Below are 17,152 nucleotides of genomic sequence, written 5' to 3'. Positions count from 1 at the left end.
CCTCCGCCTCCCCCCGCCTCTCGCGCGCGTCGCCGTTCCCCCTCCGCCCCGGCTCCCTCAACCCCGTCCCTGGTTTCGGGTATCGGAATTGGAATCCGCCCGCGATGGCGAGCGACAAGCAGCTCAGGGACTGGGTCTCCGACAAGCTCATGTCCATCCAGGGCTTCTCGACGAGCGTCCTCGTGCACTACGTCATCGGCCTAGGTACAGCCGATTTCAGGTTCCGTCAGTTTCGTCTTCTCTGATCCTACTTCTAATCTGGGCCTGTGTGCGCGTGTGCTCAGCCAAGGACTCCTCCTCCGCCGGCGATCTCGTGGGGAAGCTCGTGGAGTACGGCTTCTCCTCGTCCGCCGAGACGAGCAGCTTCGCCGCCGACATCTACGCCAAGGTCCCCCGCAAGGGCAGGGGCGTCAGTGTAAGTTTTGAGTCCACCTCCTCTGTCAGAGCAAATCCCATTGGGTTAACAACAGTGCCACGGCTTTGTCTTTGAATGATTTTAATGCTATATATGCTTTCCCTTTCTTGTCGCAGAATTACCAGAAGCAGGAAAGGGAGGCAGCAAAGCTTGTGAAGAAGCAAAGCACTTACAAGTTGTTGGCCGATGAGGACGATGACGAGGTTGACAACCACACGGCGAGCTCGGCGAGCGCGTCCTCCAAGAGCAGGAAGCATTTTAGGAGGAAGGCTCAAGACCAAGATGATGGGAAGGATGATGATGTGAGACGCTGTGGTAGCCACCCATTTGTCGTGTCGCTTTCACATGCCGTGAGTGGCTCAACCTGATAATGTTGTGGTGCAGGAAACAACAGCACATGTTTCTGAGAGGAGTGTCCGAAGGAGAACAGAAGAGGTGGATGATGAAGACGGCGACGACACTCTGGACGTATGCCCTTCTTTCTAGGAATCTGATTTTGTTGTGTACATAAAAATGCATAGGTATGGAATGGTCAATTAAAATGTGCTTTTGAATCCATTATAGTATGTGATGCCTTGTAGGAAGAACAAGAAATTTTAAGAGATCAGCAGGAAAGGGCTCAGCTAGAGAAGAACATGAGGGAAAGAGATGCAGTACACACTCGAAAGGTGATTGTCTTGCAAGCTGATATTCCTTTCTTTTCTATGCTTGCTATGACTTAATTTATTGCCAATGGGTGGAACCTCTTTTTCTCTTAACAACTAAATCATCTATCAAGTTTTATTAAGTTTCTGGTTGGTTTTGAAGTATTCTGCTGGTTGTCATATGAAGTGGAGTGCTGATTGCTGAACAAAAATATAGTTGGTGAATGGCTTGTCCTTTTGGGTGTTCGATGTCACCTTTTGTTTTATAAACCAGTTATTTCGTTCTAAAGGAATCTTAGATGATTTGTGGCTTGTTATATATATTCACTACGAGAGAAGACCTGATTGTAGTGACATGTTAGTTACATCGTAGAGTTACTTCCTCGAAACTACGAATTTTCTTCTCAAACTATCAGTCAAGTAACTGCATTTTGAAGGAGTACTTTCACACTTTCATAAAATCACACCTCTCCATATTATAGATTCAGAAAACCACACTTCTATGAACTTAAAATTCTGGCCCGCTGGTACACTAGTGAAAGTTGTTGCCGATTTTATCTTTAGGAGTGGTTACAACTTACAAAGGAATTGTGTCATTGATCGGTGAGCCATGACTCACGTCCTAAGAAGTATGTTTTTTTGGATATGTTGATACCTAAGAAGTATGTTTTTTTGGATATGTTGATACCTAAGAAGTGTAGTTCTGTGAGTTGATCTGCATGCCAGTATACGTGGATTAGTGCTTCTTTGGTTGTATTTCCTTGCATCACCTACCTACTTTATAAATCTAGCACAGAGCATGTTTCTAAACTCCAGCAAATCATGTCTTCCAATTGTACTATGTTTTTAAATCTTGTTAGTTATTTGAGCTGATGTTATTGAATATTTTCCTTCTACAGTTGATGGAGCGGCAGTTATCTAAGGAAGAACAAGGTATACCTACCCGAACATGTATACTCTACTAATTTGGTTCAATATGATCACTGTAATTTATTCGTTGGAGATTGTTGACAGAGGAGCTTACCAGAAGATCACAAGCACTGGATAAGAATGACACTTCAGATCTGAGGTTATTCCTGTTGCAGTTGGTTGTTGTATTTTTTCATTATAAATTTCTTTTACTAATGTTGATGTATGTAAGAAATTAGTTTTATTTGCCCAATGATACTGATGAAAAACCATTTGCCCAAGATACTGGTGAAAAACCCGGCCACTTTAAATAGTACCATATTAAGTCATTATTCAAGAGGAAAACTGAGGAAAACAAAGTAGCAAGAAAGCAACCATGATGTATATATAGAGTAGTAGAGTAGCAAGAAAACAACCATATTCAGTCATCATGTATATATAGCAAGAAAGCAACCATTATTATTCAAGAGGCTAATAGCTTCAGCTTTGGGTGAGCTTGTTGCTGGCTTGTCAAACTGAGCACCCTGGACTGTTGGTATTCTGTTGTTGTACTGTAGGTTTGTGCTAAATTCTGTACTCACATCTGAACATTTGAAGAAGTTGCATATGGAAACAGTTTTTATTCTTGACTAAAGTAATGTTTTCGATTATGACTAGAGAAGTAGAGTAGAATTTGAATAAATACCCTTGTGATGTATAGGTGAAGTTTGGCACAACTCTTCTGTTACTTGTAGAAAGAAAATTGGAATACATTGGTGGTGTACATAGAAGGTGTACCGTGCTTTTCCTTGAAAATTGAATTGCATTTACATGTAACATTTTGGTGCTAATATATGCAAATGACAACGGTGCTGCTTATTTTGGATGGTTATACACTGTTGGGAAAGGTTGTTTGTAACTGCCCAACTTTTTCTGTTGCGTAGTCAAGATAAGGCTTTTGCTTGCATTAAGTAGTTTGTTACTTTGAGTTGTCTTGTTGAATGTAGGAAAAATCAAGCTGTTTTATTGGAAAGATCTGTCAGGAGTTCTGGACTATTAACTTTCCTTTCAATACTAATGTGCAGAAATTTTTCAAGGCAAGCGTACTTGCAAAAGCGAAGGGATAAAAAAATTGATGAGATTCGGTCAGTACAAGAGAACTTCTATACAAGTGCATTGATGTTCATGATGTTGTCTATATGTTGAGTTGGTCCATACATTTAACTTGCTACTGTTTTGGGGTAACTGCAGGGACGAAATTCTCGATCATGAATACATTTTTCAGGACGTGAAACTGACCCCAGCAGAAGAAAATGACTTCAGGTGCTGATTGTAACTGAGTCCCATAAAGTGCTTCTCTACTGATAACTTTGTACCGAGGAGCGAGGATATGTAGATATAATTATGCTACAGATTTTCTCTTTTAGCTAGATGCATGTACACATAGGCTTTTATGCGGTGCATTTCCAATAAACCCGGGCATAAAATGTGCAGATACAAGAAGAAGATTTATGATCTTGTTAAGGAGCATGTTGAGAGTGCAGATGATGTTGCTGAGGTATGTTTCCCCCCTTGAGAATATTGCAGAGTAACGATACCACTGTGATCTCTTGATGCCAATGTCTTCAGTTCGTCAATCATGTGATTTTCAGTACAAAATGCCTGAAGCTTATGACATGGGTGAAGGTGTTAATCAAGAAAAGAGATTCTCGGTAGCAATGCAGCGATACAAGTATGTATCTATGTGTCCTTCTGTTTGACAGTATGCGACTATGTAACTTCCTCCGAACTTGTTTAAATATATTGATTTTTGAATTTGCTGGACAAGCAGAGATCCTGAGGGCAAAGATAAAATGAATCCTTTTGCTGAACAGGAAGCATGGGAAGAACATCAAATAGGTAATGTCATTTACTTGGATTATCCACTGGAAATCGGTATTGTGACTGTCTTTATGATACCATATTTCTGCTCTTTGTTGTATATTTAACAGTTGATTGACCTGTTTCAGGAAAGTCTAAACTGGAATTTGGATCGAAAGACAGGAAGCGGTCTTCTAATGAATACCAGTAAGTTCTGTGTTCTTCTTATGAATTGTTCATCAGCAAAGTTTACTTTTCTGCTCTGTTGTAATGAATACCTGTAGGTTATTATTATTATTTTTATGAATTGTTCATCAGCAAAGTTTACTCCTCTGCTGTTTCTAAGAGTCCATCTTTCTAGTTAGAGTTCTGACAAGTCATGTAATTAATTAGCAGTCAACTGAATGTCCCTTGCTGAGGATGGTCTGGCCAGAAATTTTGTTTCGTATAAAAAGATCCCTGTAAAGGGGGTGTTTGGATTGGATGTATTTCTTTAGAGGGCTTCGGTAGTTAGTAGAAACTTGAACTAAATACTGAAGCTCACACAAAAGTACCCCTCGTCCAAACATGCCGTAATACTGAAACTTAATAAGGTATAATAACTGGATTTTTCTGATTGCATTACACTGACGAATCCTCTATAGCCTTTGATTGCACCTTTGTTGGACAGTTGAATTTTGTATAACCTTGACCACACCTTTGTTCAACAGTTGTTTTGTACTCATATTACTTTTTGAACCTCATAGGTTTGTATTTGATGATCAAATTGATTTTGTTAAATCATCGGTCATAGAAGGAACACAGGTAATCAATCAATTAAATACTTACTCTCCTAATTTGATTGCTTTAAGATACTCTTTTACTGAACTCTCTCATTTTATAGTTTGAAGATGATTCAGACCAAGAGACCATTGATGCAAAAGATATTCTTAAAAGGGAGCTCCAGGTGTGTGAGCGGATTATGAACTTATTTGTTTACAAACACATATACCTACCCGTGCTCTTAATAATAGCGGAATCATAATTATAGTCCCTCAAAGTTATTTTTGTCTTTTAACTGGCTTCCTTTTTGAACTAGGATGAGCGGAAAACCCTTCCAATCTATAAATTCAGAGATGAACTGCTCAAGGCTGTTGATGAATATCAGGTTTGTGATGTTAGTATTCAGTATGGAACACGTATGTGCTAGGATTCAGCAAACAACTATTCATGTTTTGCTCAGTGCCCTTTCACAATTCCCCAAATTTGAACTACATTTATGAAAGGAATACCCGCTTCTTTTTTAACTATTTGTATATGATGACATGATCTAGTTATGTCCATTTGTTGTTGTGTTGATTTTGTGGGCATGTGCTGCTTGTAGGTTATTGTCATAGTGGGAGAAACCGGCTCTGGTAAAACGACGCAAATACCTCAATATCTTCATGAAGCTGGATACACAGCAAGAGGAAAGGTATGACATGCGTCAGCATTGATCTTCTACTATTAGTATTAGTATTACTGTCTGTTAATGCATATATGGCTTATTGGAATAGTTGTGTTCTAATGGATCATGAAAAAATCTACATTGTTTCTCTTGGACGTACTAATGGTATTGCTCTATGAAGTGCGGTTATGTTTGGCCTTAATGACGTGGTTCAATGAATTTATGGGTTCTGTCGAAATTCATGTTAATTTAAAAATTTGCAGGTTGCTTGTACACAACCTCGTCGAGTGGCAGCTATGAGCGTTGCAGCAAGGGTTTCTCAAGAGATGGGTGTTAAATTGGGACACGAGGTTAGTTCTGCTCATAACTATAATTCTATAATAATATCAAATTCTGGAATGTGTTTATGCATGGATCTTCCATCACATTACATGAAATTGTATGATTATAACCATGTTTGGTGCCACCCTACAGGTTGGTTACTCCATAAGGTTTGAGGATTGCACCTCAGAGAAAACAATGATTAAATACATGACTGATGGAATGCTTTTGAGGGAGTTTCTTGGAGAACCAGATTTGGCTGGCTATAGGTAATCGTTGGCAAATCATTTTCTGTACTTGAGTTGTTCTATTGAACATACCACACTTATATCTGTTTATTTTTGGTTATAAGTGTTGTCATGGTTGATGAGGCTCATGAGCGCACGCTGTCTACTGATATCTTGTTTGGTCTGGTGAAGGTCAGCTGGCTTGTATCACTTTGGCATGCTCTTCATCAGACTTGTAGAAACCCACTCAATCCCTCATATACGTAATACTCTGCCTGCAGGACATTGCTAGGTTTCGCCCAGACCTGAAGTTGCTCATTTCAAGTGCAACCCTTGACGCAGAAAAATTTAGCGACTACTTTGATTCAGCTCCTATTTTCAAGATTCCTGGGAGGCGATACCCTGTTGAAGTACATTATACAAAAGCTCCAGAAGCAGATTACATTGATGCTGCCATTGTCACTATTTTACAGATACATGTGACTCAGCCCCCTGGTGATATCCTAGTGTTCCTTACAGGACAGGAAGAAATTGAAACAGTTGATGAAATCCTGAAACACAAAACAAGGGGTTTAGGCACAAAGATTCCGGAGCTAAATATATGCCCTATTTATGCAAATCTGCCTACTGAACTTCAAGCGAAGATCTTTGAGATAACCCCCGAGGGTTCTCGGAAAGTGGTCCTGGCCACTAATATAGCAGAGACTTCATTAACCATTGATGGTATAAAATATGTTATTGACCCAGGTTTTTGCAAGATCAAGTCATACAACCCTCGTACAGGGATGGAATCCCTGCTTATCAATCCTATCTCAAAGGCATCAGCAAACCAGAGGGCAGGAAGATCTGGACGGACAGGACCAGGAAAATGTTTCCGTCTGTACACAAGTTATAACTACATGCATGATCTTGAGGATAATACTGTTCCAGAGATACAAAGAACCAACCTTGCAAATGTTGTTCTTACACTTAAGAGTCTTGGCATTCATGACTTGGTTAATTTTGATTTTATGGACCCACCTCCTTCAGAGGCCTTATTGAAGGCCCTGGAACAACTTTTTGCTCTCAGTGCACTCAACAGTCGTGGAGAGTTGACCAAGACTGGAAGACGAATGGCAGAGTTTCCACTAGATCCTATGCTGTCAAAGATGATAGTAGCTTCAGAGAAATATAAGTGTTCTGATGAGGTCATGTCCATTGCATCAATGTTGTCGATCGGAAATTCTATATTCTACCGTCCGAAGGACAAACAGGTTCATGCAGATAATGCAAGATTGAACTTCCACACTGGGAACGTCGGGGACCACATAGCATTACTCAATGTATTCTTTCTTGTCCTTGTAATTTATCAGAATTCATAATGTTTATTAGATTTGAGCTGTAAAGGGCTAATTTCTTCAAGATAATTTCAGGTCTATAACTCATGGAGAGAAACAGACTTCTCGACTCAATGGTGTTATGAAAATTATATCCAGGTATGTTCTTGTTTTATAATTTGTAACATGCATTCTGGTGATCCAGCGTAAGATATTATATTCTCTGGACATCATATTAGCATCACTCTTCTTATTTTAAAGATATTGCGTTCCTCTAGATTCTGTAATTTCCTATGTTACTGATTGTGTGTGTAGCACTTGTTCTGGCTAATAGCTTTTTTAGTATCTATTGTAGGGCTGAATGAGAATGGCCATGCCAATCTTATTTACTGCCCCTATATTTTTTATACCGCAAAATCATGTTTAACTTGAAAAGGTTAGCCTCAAGTATTGATGATAAATCTCATATGTAGAGGAAATGCAAGAAATTGCATTGGAATTGCAGAAACAATATTACATGTTGCATAGAACATTGATGTGCATGAGCATCATGACGCTTTTAATGGACTGTAAAAGATACTCCCTCTGTTCGAAATTACTTGTCGCGAGAATGGATGTATCTAGACGTATTTAGTTCTAGATACATCCATTTCCGAGACAAGTAATTCCGAACGGAGGGAGTACTAACATATGCTATTTCATCCAGTCGGTGTTGTTTTAGCTTCTAGCGTAGGGCACAAAGCATAGAGGGTTAATGAACATGAAATTCTTAATGAATACTCTATTTTTCTACTTGCCTGGTGTATCTTTTTATTTCCACTAGAGAAATAGAGACGTTAAAATTTCATGTTGGGTTTTGAATTAGAGTCGTTTGAAAATAATCAACCAGCGCCGACCATGGTTAGCTTACTTAGGTGGCGTTTGGTTTGAGGGCGAGGGTGGGTTGGTTGGGGATATACATAACCAACTGGATGGGGATATCCGATCCTTTTTGTTTGCTTGGTTGGTAAGATAATATGTGGCTAGGGATAGCCTTTTTTTGTTTGGTTGGAAGAATAAGATTGTCGTGGTTATCTTTTTTTGAGATGGTGAGATTACACGCCGTTTTTATAGCCAATGCTTGAAACGTAGTTATGCCTTTGTTACTGATTAGATTCATAAACCAAATCAATAAACAAAGATCAGTACGCAACAGTCCATATTCAACAGCTATATTCCAGACTTACATACACGCCCCAGAATCAAAAGAATTGTGGCCTGGGAGCAATGTACATACACACCCCAGAATCAAACGAATTGGGGCCTGGGAGAAATGCACAGTGACAAGCATATTTCCTGAATTTCATCGGCAGAAATAGCAACAAATTTTGAGCACCTGCAACCTCGGCCAGGTGAGCGTGAACAGCAAACGATGCAGAGGTTTCTTGACCAGGTGCAGGAGGCCTGGCGCGGGATCGATGGCGGGCCTCGATGCACGCAGCCGGCCTACTACACTCCGCCTTGTCAGGAGCTTTCCTAGTTCTCCACCACCGGTGTTCCTGTTCCCTTCTGCCTACGCCATACAGTCCGACGCTCTCTTTTTTACCACTGCCTGCCGGTGTTGCATGTTCCCCGCCAGCAACCACGCCATTCCCTGCTGGAGTCCGACACCTCGACGCCTTGCCGTGCTCAAACGCTCCGCCGCCGCTGGGTGGGGTGGGAGGAGTAGGGAGTTTGTTCGTGAGGAGAGGGGTGAGATATAAACGAAGAAGAAAACGTTTCGGGCTCGTGCGAGCGAGCGGGTGGTTGTTGTCATCCGCCAGAATTTCGTGGCTCGCGTCAACCAACTTATAGAGGAATATTCCTGACATCTTGGCTATCCCCATTCTTTCCAGCCAACAAACCAAACAAGTGTCATCCTTCAAAAATCTGGCTATCCCTATCCCACCCAGGGATAGCCAGTAAACCAAACGCCATCTTATGTACTCCCTCTGTTCACTATCATAAGATCTTCTAACTTTTTTCTGAATCGGATGTATATGTATGCATTTTAGTGTGTTTGTCCACTCATTTCAGTCCGTATGTAGTCCATATTGAAATATCCAAAACATCTTATAATAGTGAAAGGAGGGAGTATTATATATGCAGTTACAGTAATCTGTTGATCACTGTTTCTGCAAAGTTTATGTGATAAAACTGTCGGTGCATAAATCAGGTCCGCAGCATGAAGAGAGCAAGAGACATTCGAGATCAACTGGAGGGACTTATGGAGAGAGTTGAGATTGAGGTCTGTTCAAATGCTAGTGACTTGGATGCTATTAAAAAGGCCATAACATCCGGTACGTATACTGATGATCCAGTTGCTTTATTTGTGCAAGTTGCCTGAGATGGATAAATCTGATAAGTGGGTACTTGCGGGTTGCAGGTTTCTTCCACCATTCTGCACGGTTGCAGAAGAATGGTTCATATAGAACTGTCAAGAACCCTCAGACGGTCTTTATCCACCCTAGTTCAGGATTAGCACAGGCAAGTTGAGTTGTCGTTTACATGCTGGACATTCCATCATCCATAGTAGTAGTCTTGTCCAAGTTTTGTTTCTGACATTGTTTATATTTTCCTTATATATATGCAGCTACTTCCTCGCTGGGTAATATACCACGAACTAGTTCTCACGACAAAAGAGTACATGCGTCAGGTTTGCACAGTCTCTCCAGAATTAAGCAAGCCGTGAAAGAAATAATCGATTGTCGTCTGAAATGCCATGACCAATGAATGCATGCAGGTGACGGAACTGAAGCCCGAATGGCTGGTGGAAATCGCGCCACACTACTACCAACTAAAAGATGTGGACGACGGTAAGCGTCGAACTTGGATGTTATTTCTTGGTTCAAGCGAAGAGCTGCAGCTTACGAAACGTTTCCCCTTTTATTTGTCCGCCGCACAGCTGGTTCAAAGAAGCTGCCCAAGGGCCAAGGACGAGCCGCATTGTAGACTGCCTGGACTCACTCATGAAGCCAGCGTTTGGACAGATTAGATGGTGCGTAAACAGTTTAGTTTCGAATATCGTATCGGGATCGCAGCATGGCCGCTCTTTTCTACCTTCTCTTAGGTTACGTTGTATCACTCACCATGGCCCTGTCAACATGACCCACCGTTCTTGTACAAGTTTGTGGGTGTGGGTAGAGCTGTAGACAGTTTGGCACAACCCAGCGTAGATGCCGGGACCCTCAATCCTTCGTCGTACCCGGTTATCAAACAAACATACATTGGCTATAACTGTACTGTCTCAAACATTAGGCCGTCGGCATCTGATGATGTCCACCTTTCTCATGTTGGTTGTTTGATTCATAGGATTGAAGCTTGTACTAGTGTAGTGGACCCGGGCTCATCTGCATCTGCTCTTAGAAAAAAAAAATCAAAACAAATACTAGATCATCTGCATCTGCTCTTAGAAAAAAAATCAAAACAAATACTAGAAAAATTGGGGTCCGTAAAAAAGTTTACTGTTCATGCATTGTTCTGAACCGATTTGTCTTTTTTGTTGAGAGCCAGATGTTCAAATGAGTTGAAATTTGAAGCGGACCTCACGCATCAAATTGGATTATTTTTTTTGAATTTTCCTAGTATTTGTTTTGATTATTATTTTTTGAGCGGGAGATGAGCCTAGGCACCCAGTTGGATTTCCGCTTGTAGTATTTTTTTCTCTCTCAAGTATTCCTCTGATGCCACATTAGGAGCATGACTCAGATCCATCGATCCTCGGAAAGTTAAGCCCATATCTTAAAATAAGTAGTACTCCGTAGTAGCCAATGGTGAGAGGTGGGACTGTGATGACCCATGGATATCAGCCGGCCCAGTGCGCCGGGCTGCGTGAGAAGAACAATAAGGATGGCCAAATACTGCCAACAATCCATGAACAACTTGTCGGATCTGGTGTTTGTTCCTTGAAGACGAAATGAAACCCCACAAGCCCCTCATTGACGCTAGTCACGCTGTTTTGGCCGGCTGCGACCAGCCCCGTTGTTAGAGATGATGCCCACCAAGCTCACCACCGGGTTGAGAGAGCCAAAGGCAGTTATTAGGAGCGTAGTCTTTTTACAGCAAATGTACTTTATTTCTCATATGCTGGTCATGTCGTTTACAAGTAAATGTGAAACAAAGTCATGGATTACATCATCCCAAGAAATCAAAGATGAATGCTTAGCTAGCTCATCTGCTACCTGATTAGCTTCCCCGAAAACAGTGTTTAAATGATATTTTTGGCAAAGTCGTTGCCAACCGCGGAAGAAACCAAGTCACTGCTGCTAGAAAGTCATCCTGTTCATCACGCACGACAACACCGCAAGCTCCAGATAAAGTATTCACATGGAATGATGCGTCTACATTAACCTTGACTAGTCCATGAGACGGTTTTTGCCATATATGTTCTTTCTTCCGAGCCGGGAGCTTTGGAGCTAGGACGTGAATAGACAATGCCGTTTTCTCAGGATTTTGAATCACGATTCCTTTCACAAGTTGTCGTCATTGCCATTAAAGGTACCACAACAGCCAGTTCAGCCACATATAGTCCATCTGAAACATCATCAAGCTTTGATAAAAATCTCCATAGTGATAGAGCCTAATCTGTCCTCATCAGTTGTTCTTTGAATGGCATCTAGAAGTCCCAACTGAGACCACACTAAGTTCACACGATGACATTTGAAGAGCACAAGTCTTCGGCACCCACCAAACAACATGAGCATTGAGGCGAACAAGGTATGTGTCGAGCTGGCAAAACCCCATAGCAGGGTAGGACTCCATGTAGCACCTTCCAAGTAAAGTGTTTCACTTTCCCAGACACCTATAACCTCAATATATCTTTCCAAATATGATTAATATGCTCACTACCCTGCCCATCTGGCCTTGTTAACCGGGAACCAAACTGATGGTCTAGCTCTATAGAATGCATACCGGACCGAAAACGTTCCGGAACGGGTATAGTTTCATGCAATGAAATCCTCATTCATTTGAGCATGCAATGTGATTTGTAAGATTCTTTGAACATCCACCGGTGAGAATACATCATGTATGAGATCTTCATCCCAATTACCAAAGTGGGGGTCAATGAGTTCTTCTATCTTGGACAGTATTAACTCTCTACGATGCGCTTGTAGGAATCCATGGGTCTTGCCAAATATTTATTTGAGATCCGGAGCCAACCCTCCATATGCACCCTCGCTGATAAGAGCTTGAATACCCGCTATGATACTCTGCCAAGTGTAAGACGACCCTTTCCTAGGTCCAGCTTTAAAAATATTTCCAGCTGGATAGTATTTAACACGCAGGACTTGTGCACACAAAGAGTCTGCGTTTTGTATCAGTCGCTAACAAATGTTTTGCTAACATAGCAAGATAAAAAATGTGAAGGTCCCAAAATCCTAGTCTCCCTTTCTTCTTTGGAACACACAATTTCCACCACATGAACCAATGAATCTTCTTTTGCTCTTCATTATCTCCCCACCAAAACCCCGAAATTTCACTGGTAATAGCCTTGCAAATTCCCTTTGGCAACTTAAACACTAACATAGCATAAGAGGGAATTGCTTGGGCTACCGACTTTATACGAATCTATTTACCTTGCATGGAGAGGGTTTTATCTTTCCAACCTTTCAGTCTTCGATGGATTCTATCAATGATATGCTGAAAGCAATCACTCTTGTCCACCCCAACCATAGTGGGTAGACCCAACTATGTATTTGTCATTGCTTTTGTTTCAATATTCACTTCTCTGCATACATTCTCTCTTGTTCTAACATTAGTATTAGGACTGAAAAAGGCACTCGATTCAGCATTACTCACTTGTTGTCCATGACTGAGGTAATAAGTATCCAGTACCTTTTCTAGAATGCTTGCATTATGTGAATCGGTTTTCATCAAAATCAGAGAATCGTCTGCAAACATAAGATGGGAAATAGAAGGGCCATCCCGGCAGACTAGTATACCCTCCAAACCACCAATTCTCTGCTCCTTAGACGAAAGGCTTGAGAAGCCTTCTAAGCATAATAAAAATAAGTATGGGGACAATGGGCCCCCTATCTCAATCCTCTTGTGGGAGTGAGCTCGCTAGTTTCACTATTATTGGAGCATACTCTATAGCTGATAGAAGAAACACACTCCATAATTAGCCTCACTCACTACTCATTAAAACCCATCTTAAGCATTACCTTCTCCAGAAACCTCCATTCAATACGGTCATATGCTTTGTTCATATCTAGTTTGACAACACAATACCCATTAGATCCATGGGTCCTTTTCTTTATTGCATGAAAGCATCCATAGGCCACCAACACATTGTCAGTACTAAGTCTCCCAGGAACAAAAACACTGACTATGCTTATTAGGAGCATATAGTTTGCGCAACCGTGGAAGCGACAAGCCAGCCCTGGCCCCTAGGCCGAAGGGGCACACCCCTCCACTCACTAATCAAAGTTCCAATTTAAATGCAACATTAGTTCTAATTTAAATATTACAATCCAACTAAGTTTTGAAATAAATAGTTTAAACTTGAATTTAACTCTCATATGTAGTCTAGTTGTGCTCTTTAACTGCCCATAGATGCTCAATAAGATCTTTGTTGAACTGCTCATGAGTTGCTTGATGCCGAATTTGTTGATGTGTTTAAACAAAACTCATCAAACGTGGATGGATTATGATACATAAGTTGGATAGGAACATTCATGTTCTCAAATCCCAGACCTCCGGCAACATCTTCCCCTCATCCTCCATGACTATGTTGTGCATGATCAAACATGTCATCACCTCCCACAAGGGTCTCTAGATCCCATTGTTTATGAGCTTCAAGAACAACTGCAAAACGGTCTTGAAGCACTCGAAAAGCCCTCTCCACATCCTTTCTAGCTCCTTGTCATTGGGAAAAGTGAACTATTTTCTGACTAACTGACTCAAAGATGGTCTTGACGAAGGTATCCCATGAAGGATAGATATCGTCAACCAGATAGTAGCCCATGTTGTACTAATGCCCATTGACATTATAGTTGCAAGGATGAGCTTTCCCTTCGGTCAACCTAGAAAACAATGGAGCCTAATGCAGTGTGATGCCCGGATAATTAAGCTACAGTAATCCCCTGTTAATGGTGCCATGTCATCACATTACTGTTGCTAATCCTCACTCGATCCAAATCACAATTCAAATTCAAATCCAAGGTTAAAGTCAAAAATTCAAATTTGTCAAACATGAAAACAAAAATGTTTGAGATGTTGCAAATATTCACTAAATAATTGTCGTGTAGAAACCAACATCATTTGACTCACCAGTTAATCCCTGGTAAAATCTGAAGTGGTCCAACAACAACTAAAATAACCTTTTAAAATTTAACAAATGTTTATGTATTTCCAAAGCACTTGAAATCTTGTGTGCTAGCTCAAAACATTGTCTAGTATTTATGTGACAAGTTTTGGAGTCAACAAAACTTATTTGGTATTATTTTAAAATACAATATGGTGGAGAAAATACAAAAGAAAAAAAGAAAAAAAAGAGAGAGCCGCCGTCTCCCCCCAGCACTAGGCCCCGACCCAGCTGACTATCTAGTCGGCTGGCCCATCCGGCCCACCCGCACACCCCCTGGCCTATTAGGCCATCGCCTGAACCCTAGCGCTCACTCCATTCTCTCCGCACGATTCCCCCACTACCCCTCGTTCCCCTCCTCCCTCGCGGCCTCATCCCCTGTCCCTCGTTGGCCGACGCCTGCTTGACGTCGTCAACATCGCTGCCACCTTTCGTCGTTGCCGGACCCCGCCGAACCGCCTCCTTGAACCCCCCTCCTCAACCCGCGTCCCCATGCCTCGCAGCCCCGAACCTCGACAACGTGGGTGAGCTCACCCCTCCTCCTTCCTGTGCCCTTCTCCTTGACGCCGGCGCCGCCTGCTCATCCGCCATGGCAATAGGCCGCCGTGTCTGCATACCGCGCCCCGCTGCTTTCCCCCGAGATCCCCGTGGTCGCGCTGGTGCTCCAGCTACGGTCTGCCGCCGTGCCTGCACGCCCGCCTGAGGCCGCTACTGGCCCAGGGTCGCCGCCGCTCTGTCCCTCGCGCCGCCTGTCGCCGCAGTCTTCTGTGTTGGAAATATGCCCTAGAGGCAATAATAAATTGGTTATTATTATATTTCCTTGTTCATAATAATTGTCTATTGTTCATGCTATAATTGTATTAACTGGAAACCGTAATACATGTGTGAATACATAGACCACAACATGTCCCTAGTAAGCCTCTAATTGACTAGCTCGTTGATCAATAGATGGTTATGGTTTCCTGACCATGGACATTGGATGTCGTTGATAACGTGATCACATCATTAGGAGAATGATGTGATGGACAAGACCCAATCCTAAGCATAGCACAAGATCGCGTAGTTCGTTTGCTAGAGCTTTTCTAATGTCAAGTATCATTTCCTTAGACCATGAGATTGTGCAACTCCCGGATACCGTAGGAATGCTTTGGGTGTATCAAACGTCACAACGCAATTGGGTGGCTATAAAGGTGCACTATAGGTATCTCCTAAAGTGTCTGTTGGGTTGGCACAAATCGAGACTGGGATTTTCACTCCGTATGATGGAGAGGTATCTGTGGGTCCACTCGGTAATGCATCATCATAATGAGCTCAATGTGACTAATGATTTAGCCATGGGATCATGCATTACAGAACGAGTAAAGAGACTTGCCGGTAACGAGATTGAACAAGGTATATGGATACCGACGATCGAATCTCGGGCAAGTAACATACCGATGGACAAAGGGAATTGTATACGGAATTGATTGAATCCCCGACATCATGGTTCATCCGATGAGATCATCGTGTAACATGTGGGAACCAATATGGGTATCCAGATCCCGCTATTGGTTACTGGCCGGAGAGGTATCTCAGTCATGTCTGCATGGTTCCCGAACCCGTAGGGTCTACACACTTAAGGTTCGGTGACACTAGAGTTGTAATGGGAATAGTATGTGGTTACCGAAGGTTGTTCGGAGTCTCAGATGAGATCCTAGATGTGACGAGGAACTCCGGAATGGTCCGGAGGTGAAGATCGGTATATTGGACGAAGGGTATTGGAGTCCGGAATTGTTCTGGGGGTACCAATTGACGAGCAACGTGTCCGAAAGGGGTTTCGGAGGCCCCGACAAGCGTTGGGGGGCCTTATGGGCCAAGGGGAGGGGGCACATCAGCCTACTAAGGGGCTGAGCGCTCCTCCCACCCCATCTCACATAACCTGGAGAGGTGGGGAAGCCACCCCTAGGGCAGCCACCCCTCCCAGCTTTGGGGGCAAGTTTCCTAGGGGTGGGGATGCCCAAACCCATCTAGGGTTTCCCCTGTGGCCGCCGCCCCTCCCCTAGGGAAATCCTAGGGCGCCTCCTCCTCCCCCTTTCTGTTGGGGAACGTAGCAAAAATTCAAAATTTTCTACGCATCACCAAGATCAATCTATGGAGATTCTAGCAACAAGAGAGGGAGAGGATGAGCATCTTCATACCTTTGAAGATTGCTAAGCGGAAGCGTTACAAGAATGCAGTTGATGAAGTCATACTCGTGGCGATTCAAATCGCGGAAGATCCGATCTAGCGCCGAACGGACGACGCCTCTGCGTTCAACACACGTACAGCCCGGGGACGTCTCCTCCTTCTTGATCCAGCAAGGGGAGAGGAGAAGTTGAGGGAGAACTCCGACAGCATGATGGCATGGTGGTGGTGGAGCTCGTGGTATTCCTGCAGGGCTTCGCCAAGCACTACGGAGGAGGAGGAAGAGTTGGAGGAGGGAGGGGCTGCACCAAAAGCAAAGGTGCTGCAGCTCTCCCACCCCCCCTCTATTTATAGGGTGAAGGGGAGAGGGGCTCGACCCCTCTAGATCCCATCTAGAGGGGGGGGGGCAGGAGGGGGAAACTTACCCCCCAAGCAAGGTGGAGGCGCCCTCTCCCCTAGGGTTTCAAAACCCTAGGCGCCTTGGGCCCTTGGGGGGCGCACCAGCTCACTAGGGGGCTGGTTCCCTCCCATATTCTGCCTATTAAGTCCCCTAGGGCAGGTGGCCCCA

At 42.9% G+C, this 17,152-nt stretch overlaps 1 protein-coding gene across 2 annotated transcripts; it reads left to right on the top strand.

The window, feature by feature from the left end:
- On the top strand, positions 1 to 10,406 carry LOC123093955 (pre-mRNA-splicing factor ATP-dependent RNA helicase DEAH1). Of its 2 annotated transcripts, XM_044516016.1 has the most exons (27): positions 1 to 204; positions 285 to 415; positions 532 to 717; positions 800 to 883; positions 997 to 1,083; positions 1,959 to 1,992; positions 2,074 to 2,128; positions 3,033 to 3,092; positions 3,199 to 3,270; positions 3,442 to 3,505; positions 3,600 to 3,679; positions 3,779 to 3,846; positions 3,957 to 4,014; positions 4,554 to 4,611; positions 4,691 to 4,753; positions 4,886 to 4,954; positions 5,171 to 5,260; positions 5,497 to 5,583; positions 5,708 to 5,823; positions 5,907 to 5,973; positions 6,063 to 7,103; positions 7,194 to 7,256; positions 9,292 to 9,415; positions 9,502 to 9,602; positions 9,709 to 9,771; positions 9,859 to 9,931; positions 10,021 to 10,406. In XM_044516016.1, exons 1-27 carry the CDS (start codon positions 105 to 107, stop codon positions 10,065 to 10,067), a joined length of 3,141 nt encoding a protein of 1,046 aa, XP_044371951.1. In that variant the 5' UTR covers positions 1 to 104; the 3' UTR covers positions 10,068 to 10,406. The 2 variants fall into 2 exon arrangements, with proteins under 2 accessions (XP_044371951.1, XP_044371952.1); XM_044516017.1 differs by lacking the exons at positions 1 to 204; positions 285 to 415 and having other exon boundaries at positions 537 to 717; positions 980 to 1,083.
- The last annotated feature ends 6,746 nt before the right edge of the window (positions 10,407 to 17,152 follow it).

This window comes from Triticum aestivum, chromosome 4B (assembly GCF_018294505.1).
Source record: "Triticum aestivum cultivar Chinese Spring chromosome 4B, IWGSC CS RefSeq v2.1, whole genome shotgun sequence".
Taxonomy (NCBI): Eukaryota; Viridiplantae; Streptophyta; class Magnoliopsida; order Poales; family Poaceae; genus Triticum; species Triticum aestivum.
The sequence above is the reverse complement of the archived record's forward strand: the minus strand, read 5'-3'. Positions and strand labels throughout refer to the sequence as shown.